This window comes from Manacus vitellinus, unplaced genomic scaffold, assembly GCF_001715985.3.
Source record: "Manacus vitellinus isolate BGI_N305 unplaced genomic scaffold, ASM171598v3 scaffold_8_pilon, whole genome shotgun sequence".
Taxonomy (NCBI): Eukaryota; Metazoa; Chordata; class Aves; order Passeriformes; family Pipridae; genus Manacus; species Manacus vitellinus.
In genome coordinates, this window is record NW_021940864.1 from 15,771,946 (window position 1) to 15,788,218 (window position 16,273).

At 36.1% G+C, this 16,273-nt stretch overlaps 1 protein-coding gene across 2 annotated transcripts in view; it reads right to left on the minus strand.

The window, feature by feature from the left end:
- BABAM2 (BRISC and BRCA1 A complex member 2) overlaps positions 1-16,273 on the minus strand; it is a 167,989-nt gene that overhangs the window by 132,608 nt on the left and 19,108 nt on the right. For both annotated transcript variants that reach the window (XM_029965056.1, XM_029965057.1), the window contains exon 3: positions 6,248-6,342. In XM_029965056.1, coding sequence (XP_029820916.1) covers positions 6,248-6,342 — 95 coding nt within the window. The remainder of the gene's footprint in view (positions 1-6,247; positions 6,343-16,273) is intronic.

Below are 16,273 nucleotides of genomic sequence, written 5' to 3' on the forward strand. Positions count from 1 at the left end.
TCCTGTTATTCTGGTCCAACCTTCTGGCCCATCTAACCGTGTAACCATGAAAAAGATGGTCAAACTCATGTGACAAATGAAAGTTATCTTTATTTTTTCCTAATACAATGCTATGAATAGAAAACTATAAAATTTTTTTCCCCCTATTTTACTACTGCACAATAATTAAGTCCTTTATCACATGCAGTTTAGTTAGTATGGTAAAAAAAAATTTTCTCCTATCCTGCCATCCTTCAGTCAAGTGGTCCACTCACATTCCTAATGTTCTCCAAAAGTTAGTCTTTCTTGGACTGAAATACTATATTTTAAAAGCTAATATTCTAGATTTTTCATATTCTAGGGAGAAATTGCATTATCAGATAAGCTTGTGCCAAAAAAATGAAAGGAAATGTTTCCCCACGGAGCCCTTTACAGAACTAATGGAATTAATTTTGCCTTCTACACTAGCAAGATTTAAGCAAGAAAGGCAAAACTACCTGGCTTAAGAGATATTTTCTTCCCTCAAAATTAAATAAGTAGTTTCAAACTGCAGATTTTTTTTTTTTTTTAATTTCTGGATTCTAGGCAAAAAGTCCAGCCAAAATGTTGCAACTAAGTAAAGCAGAACTTGTGACCTCAGCATATTCTTTTCTGCTTACACTTTGAGAGAGAAAGCCATGTTTTATAAACTGTGATAGGAAATGCTGAGGTTCTGGAAAAAGAAAGTAAGGTAAATATATGTAATGACTTCACATTAATAGAAAATTACAAAGGAATACAAGGTAGCTAACTCCCCCTCCCTGTAAATAAATATTAACAATTCTGGACAAAAAGGACAAATAAAAATGAAAGACTGAAAGTGAAATTAAGAAGAACTAAAACAAGGAGAAAAAGTAACATTTTCCCAGTGTAGAAAGGCCTTGAAGGAAGCAAAGATGGAAAGATTACAGGATAAAACTTATTTTCTGCCATCCTCTTAAGTTCTTTCTGCTGAACTGTATAGTCACCATCTTTACCACATGGCTACACAGACAATCCTAACACTCGCTCTTCTGAGCACCGTATGACTTCTCAGAAGGGCCTTCTGAATGCTGGCTGCAGTCAAGCTGGTCAGGCTATGCCAGAAGAGGATTCCAAGCCAGAATCCTCTTTTGGGGATTTCTCCTTTTAAACTCAGTACTTATTGAACTTGGCAGGGGGATTGATGATGATCTGCAGAGGGTCCTTCCAACTCTAACTATTCTGTGATTTTGTGATTCCCCGAGGAACTGGTGGAGCTCAGACACCAAAACCAGATCAATATACATTCAAAATTAGATTCTTTCAGATCTGGCTTAGAAAGGAATGTTGCACTGGCATATCTCTAATGTTTGAAAAATTGGACAAAAACGTATAAAATAAATGCCAACAATACCAGCCATAAAGACCTTCTTCTGGGAAAGTTCCTGAATTAAATTACTTGCCTGGTGGTATAAAATGTGATTTTGTTACCACTGCCTATCCATACCAGACCAATTTCACCAAGGCCACAGTGACTATATGTATGTATACATCAATATGTATGCACACATACAAACATCCCCCATATATACAAATAGGTAAGGATCAATAGAAAGAGAAAGGAATTAACAGTTTTCAGAATTCATGTTAGTTTTATAGAATAAAACGATAAATAACACTGGATTATAAATAATCAAAACACTCCTTGACATATAAAGTCAGGATATGACTGAGAAGTAAACACAAAAAATGTGAATATAAAGAAGTTCAAAATAGGAAAAAACTCTCTTCTAATAACATGCAGGATCCAATCCTGCATTCTGTTTTTCTTAAATTTCCCAAGTTCAACTGAAGCCAAACTAATTTAACGCTTTCACTACACGAGCAGCAGGTTAGGGGTCCAAGAATGAAATCTTGTGCTGCCATCTGAAATTAGAGTAAGCAGAAGAGACAGCAATGCTAAAACAGTTCGAACCTATCCACGCATTTCCCAGACAAAGAGAACCCACTACTGTGGCTTTAAACTCTAAAATCATACGCTTAAAAACATCGTGGTCATAGCCTTACGTGGGGCTTTCATATTAGAACACATATCACCTGCATCTTTGCTAACAATACAACTGAAAAGACTTTTCAAAACAAAACAGGTCAAACAGCATTAGTTAATATAAAGGGGTTTGGGGCTTTTTTGTAGTTACTGTGAGCAGGAGAACAACTGATACTGTTAAACATCTGTCTCATGCACCTGACAGTAAATGAAGAACACTTAATGGAAGAGAGAGATATTTAAAGGATCTCTTCACTACCCATTAAAAGCTAACTCAGCAACCAACAGAAATAATGATTAAGACTTTGAACAAAGACATAGAAAACAATACAACCTTCACAACAGTATCATATAGCCAAATGATAAATATGGAGTCTAACAAGCACAAATACAAGAACTTAAAACAAACATTGGTCTTTCCAAGATATAGAGCACGATAGCCAATACACCTGAGTAGCAAAATAAGGTCAATCAGCTCCACAATGACTGCAATCTGTACTCAGTATTAGCAACTAGACAAGGGGAAACAATCTTTCCAACGCTAGGTACCAGCATGACAACTGCAGCGGCCCATTCTCTGAAATTCTGTGATGACAATGTCTTCCTTCCACGCAAACGCAGCACAAAGTATTCCCAAAAGGAATATACCATACACTACCCCACAAGGACATATTCAGCACTTAGCAGGTTTCAGGAAATGCTCACGTTCTCTTGTCTCCATTCCCACTAAGGCTAATGAAGCCTTTGTGACAGTGATGGGTGGGCAGAATAATTCTGGGAAGACTAGCTGGAAACCCAAATCCTTGAACTGACAGTTAGCTTGTACACACTACTACTGTCTCCTCTTTTTTTTCCTCCAAACAGAGGATATTTCAAAATCATTGGAAAAATGGGGTTAACATTTTGCATAAGCACTTCAGTTATTAACTGGCTCACATTAACAATCAACTAGGCTAACATAACAAACAATTCTTGTTACTCAAACTGGCGTCATTGTAATGAGCTCCAAATTAATCTCATCCGTACACAATCACTAATCTTGTTGTGTGCCAACTGGATTTTTAATCAGAACGGAGTGAATCATAGGTTGTTTTTAAAATACATTTCTAATACTTGTCATCCAAAATGAATACACACTAGAGCAGGGAAGAACTTTCCTATTTACATTCTGAGAAGCTGATTTTATTTATGCCTACTAGACACACAGGTATCAAATGCATTCAACAGGAAAACATTTTTAATGAGAATAAAGAATAAAACTGTTTATTTCTAATAACGCTTTGAGCATGAACAGCATCACCAACCTAAAGAAGCTAGCCCCCAGACTGTAATTAATACTATATGACAAACCAAAATAAATGGACCACTTGCCCCTCTGTTGAGTTGCCTACATCATTCTAGAAGATGAGCATGCACACAATCAGACGCTGCAACCAGCAGAGTAACTACTGGTAAAACACATAATGAAGCATATATTTTGTGGTGCTGAACTTGAGACTCCAGCAGAGTTTCATACCCAAGTGTCTAATATTTGTGCAAGGTATAAAAGCAAAGATGAGTTTTAATGAGCATTTTCAGCTTGATTCTGCAATTGCATTGTCAGTGAAAGAACACAGTTGATTCTCTCTGCTTGTAACAACAAGAGTGCTCAACATATCACCCCACTGCTGAAATGCCGGCCCAACCATTTAGGAATTCTCTGGGGAAAAAAAAAAGATACCATGAACTCTTCATCTACAGCATCTACTTTTTAAAATGCAGTATTTCTGGAATCTTGCTTTAGCTGTCTGGCTAACAGCTGCTTAACTGAACACCTGTTACCATGGTCAAATGAAAACCTAATTCGAAAGTCTGCCCATGGCCATGGAAACTGAAGAGTGACTGATCTGCAACACAGCCATTCAAATGTCTTCAGGGAAGTCTACTGCCAGCTTCTATTAGAGCCACACGAGCTTGTGGAATCTGGAGTACCTGGTTCTTGTCTCAAGCTAAGCATAATGCCTGACTCAAGCCATGCAACAGCATGTGATGACTTCTTGGAAAACGAGACACTCAGGCAGACGAGAGCAGCGCATAAAGGCTCAATGTCAGAATTCCCACAGATCCAACGGCACATATTACTTGCTCAGAGACTGTACTCCTCATTTAATAAAATCTACATGCTTTTGTGCATGGTAGATTCTGTTTTGATTGCCAGGAACTGTTGCATCAGAAGTATTTGAAGATTGCTCAAGATTAGGAGCATTAAATTACGGTCAACGTGCTAATCTGTATTTTACTTCTAGTCAGTAGAAAGATATGTTAAAGCATTAAAGAATTCTGCTAATGTCTTAGAATTTGATTAAAATTATCTTCATTAAACAGTTCTCACATTTGTGGGAAAAAAGGGAGCTATTCAAAGATTTAGCACAATAACCAAGTTATTGTTAATGTAACATTCTGAAGAAAAACTTTACAAACCAGAGGGAACATTAAATAAACAGCAAATGCGAAAGCAGAAGTACGCTATACAGACCAAAGCTGCAAGGTGGAGATAACACATTCCATACCATCAGATGGACTGCAGGAGAATGACCAAGGACCTTATCAAAAGTGATTACATTTACCTAGTGAATGCTATAGAAAGGCATAACGACTAACGTAAAACAAAACCTGTTGGTTTGCAAATTTCTTCTTTGGTTTCTTTTAATTAATTTTAAATAGGCTGGTTAATATCTCATTATGTATCAAGAAGCAAATGGCTCTTCAAGTTGCTTCCCAACAAAGAGGACAGGAAGTTTGTTCTGTGCTTAGGCAGAAAAGCAACACTCCCAAAAGAAGCATCATTAATGAACAATGTAAAAAAGAAAGAAAGAAAAATAAGTATGTTTTTATTCTTGCAGGTTTGCCTGCGGATCACTACTGCTAGGGACTCCTTTTCACATGAGAAATGCAGCACCGTATGACTCTCAGCAAGTTTCTCCATCTGAACAGCATTTCTGCAAGATGCCCCAAATTGTCTTTATTTCATATCTCATTTGCTATTTGTTATTAATTTCAGTTTTCCAGTACATTAAGAAGTCCTCCTTTTCCTTTAACGTCAACTGCAGACAGTGGTTGCTAATATGAACATTTCTCAGGAGGTTGTAAGAATGTGAAACAAAAGAGGAAAAGAGGAAAATAGAACTGGTAAATAAGGAGTGTGAAAACAATTTTAGAATTGTCATAGAAAGTAAAACCTTTTCTATAAACAAGCCTAATGAAATTGATGTTCATCAGCACCATACCTACTTCCCAAAGGAGTTTGTGAGGTTAACAGGAAAATGACTAGGGAAAGAAAAGAAATATGACATTCACCTTTTAAAAGTTCTCTTAGGTATGCTCAAAATAATTATTCAAACTAATACTTTAAAGATTTTTATATATAACTTACTACGAAATGAATAAAGGTAGAACCAAAAACCAGCATTTGCCATGTCACACATCAAGGACATGTTCAACTCTGAGGCCACTGCCTCACACTCCTCCACCATGACATCTGTAACACAGCACAACAGCCTCTGACTTGCTCTGGGGAGCTCTGGAGACATGCTCATAAAACATAAGAGGGGTTGCATGAGAGAGGACTGCACAAAGAGCCCCTCCCCTAGGCAAGAAGTTCAGTTAAAAGACACTTCCCAGGTTTGTGTTTCTACCAGTGACTGCTATATACCCCTACACACAGTCTACAAAATGAAATATCTCATATATATATACATATATATCATATATATATATAATTATATATATATAATTTATATACATATATGCAGGGGCTGCCATAACATACCACCTGGTTCTACGCTTCCTCACAAGAAAATGAAAACTGACATTGTTACACAAAATTATGCTACTTCTTTTTTTTTAGAAATAAATGCTTTTTAAAGACACAATTTATTAATCATTTTTCCTGAGACAGATCATTTAAGATGGTCAGATATTAAATAGACATATTTTAACAGATACTCCAAATAGTTATTGTAAAGGTAGTATTGTCCTGATTAAAATGCTTTAACACGCACCACCCCGCCATTTACAGATTCAACTTTAAATCACATTAGAAAACAATGCGTTTATACTCACATAAAAGTGAGATAAAAGGTATTTATTTTGCATTGTTGGAAAATTTCTGTTGCTGAAGCTATTCTAAAAAAGTCAAGACTCCTTGCATGGTGTAAAATTCTCAAACAGTAAAGTACTTACATGCAAGGCAGAAGGATCGGGCAAAAACTCAGCATCCTCTCCAAAGATAAAATCTGGTGGCAGGTCAGGATAGTGAGCATTGAAAATTATATCCCCTGAAAAGCAATAAATGAAAACACTTCTACATATGTGTTTATAAATAAAAAATAATCACACATGACATACATTTTTAACACAGAATTTAATAGCGACATTAAAAATATTTCATGTAATATTTCATCCATGTAATTTTTACAAAAATTCACATGCAAGATAAGCATCAGATGTTTTGGGGGATGAAGTCAAATTCCTGAGGCACAGTTTCCTCCTCCTCTGCAAGCAATGAAACATGAAATACATTTTTGCTTTGTATCTCAAATGGCATTGCAAACATTATTGAGGGTTGCCTCAAAACACCAAGTTTGAAAAGAGATCTTGTTTTAATAAAAAGTACCATATTTAGATGGTTGTGTTTTGTTTATTAAGTTAAAGTCAATCCCAAACTACTAAGGCCCACGATTTTCAAAATACCAAAGCTTTTAAAACTTAGTAGCACTTACTCTCTCTTCTCCTTGCCACCCCCAACTCTTTGAAGGAAGAATACACAGTTCAATAGGAACCATTCCAACTATCCAAATTCTGGCCAAGAGAAATGCAGTACTACACATTTAAATGGAGAGACTAAAATTAACTAAAAATATAAAATTTCATCACAGCTTGACACTGAGTTGTCATCTTGCCAGTGTCACAAGATGCGCAATTAATTACCGATGTGATAGTTTAAAGAAATTTGGATTGCACTATTTCACTGGTAAACATACTTCAGAGTTCACATAGATCAAGAGGTGGTCATATGCATCTGAGCTTTTAAAAAAGTCTTTCATAGTCCAAGAAAAAAGTGAAAAAAAAATAAAAATAAATGTTCCTTGCCTTACTTGTCTAGCTCCCAATCATTCTTTCTTCTTTATGACGATACAAAAGAATAACCGAGCTTTTGCAGATTTGTGAGGTAGCAGACAGTAGAAAAAAAAAAAGACAGTACCTACTGTGTGTTACCACTTGTTTGAAATCCACACAGCAAAGTAAAGCCAGTGTGGTAAATCTTATAAACAATTCTGTCCAGAAAAAATTAAACCACTTTTTATTTCTTAAAAAATTATGAATGCAGATCTGGAAAGAAGCATCAGATGAAGAAATCTTGCAAAGTCACATTGCTGGCTCAGGGATGTCACCATGTCAAGACATTTAACGTGACAGTTTTAATTGCTGATATTCTGTAAACTTATCTTGGCTTCAGTTGGAAGCAAGGATGCTGTAAAGATTAATTGCAGCGGATGAAGGCTCATGACCAAGAAGCCAATGGCCAGTCTGCGGTAGGTATGTGCCAGAGTATTGCTCCAAATCACAAACTCACCGATCATGCGACTCAGTAGAGCACAGTGTGGGTTTCTCCTGTCCGCACTCCTACCTTCCTTTCACAACTGTCAGGAGCACGTGCAAGTATAGGGTGCAGAAAATAGCAGAGGTCTGCCAGCTAAAATTCCCAACACACTCAACATAAAAATCAACCTTCTATTTAATTTAAAAGAAGAATGAAATAGGCACCAGTCCTAGAGAAAATGGCATAAAATTGCAACAGGAAATGCATCTTTATTAAGCAAGAGAAAATAATTACCAAATTACCTAAACTGTAATACAGCAACGAAGAATTCAGAAAAGTTGATGTTTACTAGACTGGGTGGTTCCTATGTCACTGTAAAGCAATCCTTTTCTTACTTTTACTGCAATTAAAATGTCATGTATGGTTCTTTACAGCAACCTCACCAATTTCTACCAGTGAATTCGAGGTTATGTGTTGAAGGAGATGTACCTTCATACATTCTTTAACTGAGCTTTGAAAGAGGCTTGTTATGAATAACTCAGAAAACAGCATAATGAAAAAGCTTGGCCTGTGACTTAGATAGCCCAATGCTGCTCTGAAGGAAAGAACTGTATCTGTGTTTTTGTCATGTTCCTATGTGATGACAAAAACTCATTTAACACACACTTTCCATACTGCAGTTACTAGTTGCATGCTTTTCATTCTCTGCATTCCTGCTTTAAAAGAGTTGATGAAATAGAGTGCATATACCAACAGTTCAGCTCACTAGGAGCTGCACTCCAACTACACACATACTACAAAAGGTTGCTTAGAATAAAAAAAGAAGGATCAAAATAACTGCTTATTTTTTAGGTTATACCTCCATATTTGACTAGCATAAAACTATTACAGAACATTACATCATGAGATGACTTCAAGACTCTGCTTGAGTAGTGAGATTGGCAATAAACTGTATTCACCTTTGTAATCTCCACAGTCGGGGTGAACCTCAGGAAAGCTGTGGCAATAGGTGCAACATGGAGGTTCAAGCAGGTACAAACTCTTACCCTTCACAGCGTTTTCAGTTCTACCACAACATGAAGGGAACAGAGCTCACAGTAAGTCCCAGATCATCATCATATGCAGTGCTCAGTGTAACAGTCAATTAAAATTGGCATTATTAGTTTAACACACGAGGCGGTAAACTTTTACAATTTGAGGTTCAGGTCAGCTGCATATCCCACGCAGTGATTCCTGCTGTGGGATGAGAGACATTTGAAGAAGGTACCCTCTCTGTGGTCACACTGAGCTTGGGCACATCATGTTGCAGCTAGCCAAACCTATTATCTACTTCACATGCTCATATTTCTTCTTTACCATCCTCTGTCATATCCCTTCTTCCATTAAATATCAGTGGCATATCAGTTCTTATCCACAGCGAGTGACCAACTATGCAGATACTTTGGTTTAAAAAAGTTTTCATGACCTACTGATCCCAAAGAGCTATTCAGTACAAAGGACAGAATCCAGAGTAAAAATTAACATTGTGATTTTTGCTTTTCTGTTACTATTACTTATAATTGATAAAATTGCTTCTACTTGTCCAGGGTAAACATGCCTCAAATTCAAACTCCCAAGTCCCTTCTATAAAAGTCACTTTGAGACCAAACGTATCAATATTAAAGCCAGTGTGTATATTAAGACTATTTTTCCCTGTTGTGTAGTCATTTGCCAAAAGGCCATACGTTACATAGCTACATAGGTTCTCTAGGCTTCAAAACAAATAAATCGATATTTCAGTGCCTGTTAATCATACAGTCACAAAACACTATTGCTGAGACCATACTCAAAACATTTTACAACCCCATGGAACCTAAAAATCATGCTGTTGTCCTTATTTTCTAACTAAACCAGAAACGTATCATTTACACTCTCCTTCCTACAGTACTATGGGTTTTTATCCAAATGTAAACCCTAATTTATTCTACTACAATCGAGCCTCACATAGGCTGGGTGACATTTTAATAAAGACAAAGAAGTTCAGAACAAAATTCCACTTCAATGTTAACAGAAAAGAGCAATGATTCTCTATCATCAGTGGCTTTCATTCTGGAAGTCAAATACAGCATCTTACCATTAAAGATCTGACCTTAGAACAAACATTTCATGTATTTAAAAAGGAAAAAAGTATCCCCTCAGTCAAATCTTATTCTAAGTCTTACTTCTGCCATGAATCCAAACACATTCAGCTAGTTTCTAAAGCAAAAGAAAAAAGAACCTTTTTTTGAACCATATCAGATAACCATCCTCATCATCCCTGGTCTCTCTAACTTTTCTGCTCTGATTTGCCCTTCCAAATAGTTTCACTTATGTCTTGCTTAATTTACTGTCTTAAGACAGAAAAAGTAACACCTTTGACACCAGAAGGCTTAAGCCTAAGGAAGGAGTTTGCCCTGTTCTGAACTATGAGCATGAGCTATTTTCATAAGTTACACATGCTCAACAAAAGTACACCATAACAAACGAGGCTACAGATTAAGGGAAACATCCTAAGTCTGAGTTTGTTAAATACTACAATCCAGAGAAACTAAAACTGCAGCTAACAGTTTGCTTGGCAGGGTTATGACGCATAAATAAAAAATGCTCCATTACACTCAAATAAAAGGTATTTAAACAATCACAACAGCCAACGCAAGTCTGGTTTCACTTCACATAAATATTAACACTAGGCTCTGCATGAGCTTACAAAATATAAGGTGCTAAATATTTTGAATCACAAGCTAACAGTTTGTCTTGACTTAGTAGAAATATCCATTTTGTAACAAGTACTTACATGGTATTACCTGTGGCTTACCCTTTTCAAATATAAATGTGCTGGGGTAAATAAAAATAACATTTTTAATCAGTAAAGCCATTTGCAAAATTATTGTGCTTAGAGTTTGAGAATGGTTACCCTTTTAACCTGGGAAGAAAAAAAACACCAAAAAAAAATCAATATAATCTTGCATTCTTTCCCCTTCTCACCTAGATGAAACCCTTTTCCTTGCATCTTCAGCACATGAGCATGTAGTTTTTCATACATTTCAACTCTGTTTGCCCTTATTGCCTTCATGGAAGGCAAACCATGTGGTGTTCCACAGTGCTATCGACAATGACCATTCCAGTATAAGAGCAAGGCAAGCAAAACCTTCACACTCAAACCATACTTATCTCAATTCTGTAGATACACCAGCCAATAATTACTTTGGTGGAATTATATTTCCAATTACATACTACTACAGAATTTAAAATTACTTCTATAAAGTTAAAGCCATCAAATCAAAGATAAATTTAGAAGAAAAAGGATGTATCATACTCTGTTGCTTTTCATTATCCAAAAATATTACTTTCTTTTGCTTTTTTTCTCCTCAGGCAAACAGCATTAAATTTTGAAATACTTTACAGAATTTCAAAAGAAAAGTTAATATGCTCCCAATAGACAAAAAGATAAAAATATTAATACTTAAATCCATAATTTCTTATAGGCTGTTCTTTTGTCATCTATCAAAATGTATAAGCAAATCTAACAAAGGAATAAGACTTGACTACAAGCAAGACAGGTAGGTCTTACTCTGAAACTGAGAAATCTCTGAAATCCTTACAATTGCTTTCTACTGGCCTATTCCACACACAGGTTTTCTCCTCCTGGTAAGTTCCTTTTCAGGGTATTTTTCTTTAGTTTTTTAACCACACTATAAGTTTGGTAGTACTGAAAGATGCTATGCTAAGAGTGCCACAGCATTAACATCTCTGTTTAACTAATGGTGGCAAAATCAGGAAGCAAAGTACCAGTCAACTTCCCAAACTCTACTTTTGAAAGGATATCCATCATCTTCAGTTTCTTCTGATGCCAAGAATTTTTAAGTCAGCACTAAGTATGTAGAATAAACATGTGTGGCCACTGCAGCCTGAAATAAGACCAATTTGAATGGAATTTGCTATGAAGGAGATCAACCCATTTGGCTTTTAAGAAATCCAAATGCAACTTGATTATGAAATGCACTCACAGATAATATGGAAAACTGCTGAAGTAAGAGACCAAATATATGTGGAGAATCAGTTTCATGAAAATACAGAAAATGTTCTTGTTGAATATTAAAACGAAAAAGTCAGGAGAATTGTACTATTCATCAATTCAGAATGCTAACCTGTCCCTTCTAGTAGCCACGCAAATTGTAGACAAAAGCTACTGATCGGTCTCTTCTATAAACAAACTCTTACCTAAACCAGCCATTATTAATTGTCTTTACAGATACAAAACTCAGTTACTCACTACAACCAAGATACTAAGTCAGTACAGCCAGTAGTACAAAAGGATTTAAATGAACTAAACACAGACCTGCCAACTTGTCACTGTGTTCCACCCTAAACATTTTTGCTGTACAGGCTTTAAGTCAAACACAGTAATATAGTTACCTATAGAGCCTTTTATTAATTGGTTGGCAAGAAAGATTAATTCCTGAAATGACAATACAACTTGTTAAATACAAAACTACTACTACTGAAGGAAGATACAGGAGTAATTCTATTTTGGTGTGGTATTGCTGCTGCCAGGCTATTCTTCTTTTAAGTAAAGGATGCTTTTGAGCTTAATTTCTGACTTCACGTGCAAATCAAGGTATCAAAAAAAAAAAGGGCAAAAAAGTCATTAATAAAGACTCAAAAACATTTCAGAATAGAGGGACAATTTGCAAGAAAGGTATTTGATTGTATCAGAAAAAAACCAACCTTCTCTGTACCTCTCTGACACTCCAGAAAAAATCCCAGCTACTCTGCTACATGCAAAGCTGCAAAAGACCCAGTCTCCATAAAGGTGGTTCAGGTGATTAATCAAGTTGTTTAGTGTCATTTGAGATGCCTCAGGGCACATTTATGACATGCTTTTTCAGAGAGATCAGTGTCATTTGGGTCAGCAGCTGAAAAGACTACCAAGGTACTTGAGGGAACCTCAGTTAGACATCTATAATTAGGCTAGTGAATCAAGTCCCAGTTTTCCAATAAAAGAAAAAAATATATAGAAAGAATTTGCAGGATGTTAATTTGATTCTTGGACAAAGGATTGCAGGTGTGGGTGTTTTTTTTTCTTTAACTCAACTTACAAATGTTGCTGTAGGAGAAAAAAAAAGAGCTGTAAGACTGTACAGAGAGAGAAATCACATTCTTTTGCAAAGTGGGTAAATCTGAAAAAGTGGAATAAAAATAAATGAGTTGGCTTCAAAGCTGAGCAAGAAGGCATCAGGACAATCTCGGTTACTTGCACTTCTGTAGCTGGGTAACTGCTTTCTCAGAAATGTTAGTACTAGAACTGAAGAGGACAAAGATGATAACAGATAATACAAGAAGGGATAAGATATTGGCAGAAATTAAAGCCAGGCAACACTGGAGAAGTTAAAACAGAGACACTGGGTAAGTCAAAAAATGTGAAGGTGAAGGATAAATACATTTAACCAAATGGACTGCAGACCATCACCAGTATGTGCAGCCTAAACAGGAGAGAAAAGGAGGAAAGAGCAAAGTTGGAAGGCACAATGGCAGTACCAGTGTGGAAGCCTAATGTAAAATCTTTTAAGCCTCCGTAAGTCCACACTTGCACATAGATACTTCTAAGGTCACTTCTCTTGATGCAGAAATACACTGTTTAAGACTTACACCTGCAAAAACTTCTGATTTACTTGCTCAATAGAAGTCCACTACGTAAGGAAAAGTGTCAAAAAAACCCACAAAAAACACAAGTGAGAGGAAGGTGATTATTTAAAAGAGGAAAATATTGTTGTAAACTTTGTATTCAATGAAGAAATAAATATTGCAAAAAGATCAGACTATCTCTTGACACTCCCATTAGGTACATTCATTGAATAATGAAAAAGTTACTAAAGGAAAAAGATTTATTCTTCCTGCCCTGTAAAGCAAGACTCAGACAAACTTGAGAAAACATATTGCCTGGAAAAATCTGTGGCACGTTGCATGACCCAGCAGAAACACACCATACAGGTAAGGATATCACCTAAGTATAATGTGAAATAGAGCAATCAAGAAATCCTTTCTGTAAGAGCCTCAACTAAACCACAACCTGTGTAAAATAACTGAATGGTGCACAAAACACTGACACATTCATTGCAGCAACATGGTTTATGAGAATTCTAAATCTTACAATAACTTGCAAAATTGTTTTTACAATTGCTTATTGGCACAATAAACAAGTGTTTAGCAAATAAATTTGCAAAGCAGCCTTTAAAAGGGCAACAAGGAGGTCAGGTTCTTCTTTATCTTTTTTGTTGTTATTTTTAACTGCTTCCTTAAAATAGAAAGCCACAGGAAGATTGGATGAACTTACTGAAAGAGTTCCATCACAGGAATAAAAGCAGATGAGATTTTGTATATTATGGGCAATATTCTTAGACTAGTTAGGCAGCAAAACTGATTTCCTCCTCTAAGGTCGATAACTAAAATAAGTAAGGAACTAACAAACAGAAATCAGAAGCAAAAAAAATAGAAAAACTAAGCTTCAAATGAGAAAAAAAGCGATGTTCTTCAGGATCAAGGAAAACAAAGTGGTGGCAGTAGAACCCAGAGCTATAATCCACTCACATAAAAATAGCGAAAATCAGACAGAATATGAAAATACTAGAGTTCAAGAGGCCACAGAGAACAGTAGCATCACAAGGGCAACACATTGTTTAATCACTGTGAAATTCCAGATGACAGCACTCAAGGTCAGAGAGGGAAGGAGGCATCAGTGCCTGAAAAAGAAAATGTGAAGAGCACAGGAAAAAAAAAAAAGTCAGACTCTTTTAGCAAGCAGCAACGAAAGCTTGAGTGAAAAAGGAAAACCAAAACCAAAATATTCCAGGGTTTGCTGGAACAAAATTGTAATTTGATTCTAAATGATGTATTTTAATTATTAATATTATTCAGTAGACACTATTGCAGCTTGTAACTGTGCTTATCCTGACAATTTCTACTGACACCTGCCATGATGTTTTATCAACTAAGACCTCAGTATCTGCAACAGTTACAGAATGCTTCACCTCAAAATACACAAATACTTCTCCAGACAGAATACTGAACTTTACTAAGCAGATACTGCTGTTCAGTTAGCAATAAAGGATAGCTCTGCATACCACACAAAATCAGTTTTGTCGTAGGAACACAGATTCAACCTCTTACAGGGTATTACAGACAGCCTTCCAGAAATTAAAACTCCAATTAAGAGCTTTGAAAAACTCAAATACAGAGAAAAGTATCAAGTTTAATGTAACAACATTGACTTCTGGATGAACTAACAAAAACAAAATGGCTGTCTCAGATTTTAATTGACAGTCTAATAAGAGCAGGCTCAAGTTTTCTAACCATTCTCGCCATGAAAACCAAAAAAAAAATTCTTCCCTTTAGAGAAGAAAATAAGGTAAAAGTGCCTCCCTGAAAGCATCATTTGAAAATTTCTGAAGCGTGATGGAAGATAATTAGTATGACAAACTAATTTATCTTGAACGCTGGCTTAATATTTTCTTTAGTATAAAATTGTGGATATCTCCAAGGTCCGTGGTTGGAGCTGAGTGAGTGTTCAGTGTAACATTCAAGCAGCTCTGAATACTTGCAAGAGTAAGGTGAAGGTAAGCCAATCTTAACTCACAAGACACTTGCTGTTACCAAAGCTAACAAAGCAATTATTTTACACTACAGGTAGTCAGCCGCTGTCTTGCCTGCAAGTACACTTTCTCCTTTTTCAAGAAACTGTGAATTTTCTGGTCTTTCGCAAAACAGGACTGTAACTATGCAGTTATACTTCCCTAAAGCTGCATGCCAACAGTTTTCAACACACTAGGATTCATGCTGGGGTGTTTGTGCAGTGGCAGCGGTTATGATTGATGATATACAAAGACCTAATCTGTTGCAAAGAGGATGTAACACAAACCACAAAGGAACTAGACACTTCAGCCTGTGTTTAGTACCACATACCGAGGCCCATACACTGGAGATCCTGAACATTTTCAGCCAATCCTTTTATTCTGGCAGATTTCACAACTTTCCTTTGCAGAAATATTCTGTCCTTGAAAGATAACAGATCTAGCAACAGCTACAACAAAGAATCTAAAAATCTCCGGTTGCACACTATGGCTGTCTTCCCCTGCCATCATTACAGATCTAAACACAAATTTATTAAAGCTTTCTTGAATGTCCTCACATCACTATTTATTCCACATGCTGTGAGACTGAATGATTCACAGCATTTTCAAACATTTAACACTGAAACGCGGAGGATTATTATTACTTGAATTCACTATTATTAGATACTTCTGAAAAAGATACATTTGTTTACATCACTCTCAGTTGGTCTTGTTAAAATATAAAACGTGGTTAAAATGTGTGGTTTGGGTTTTATGAAGGTGGAGAGAACAGTAGCATTACGGGTTTTTTTGTTGTTTAATTGCTTATGTGATACTAAAAATATAAGAGCTCATATTTCTAGGTATTTTAATGGGACTACAGTCATTTAGCATATTAATATAGTCTGCAAGCCTATGCACTTGCATATGAGCATTTTAATCTATTAATTTTCATTTATGAATTAGGAACACTCCTAGCCTCTACCTAAAATAAGAAAAGACTTAAAGCTCTCAGAATGCACGAATAGGGCCCTGTATGGC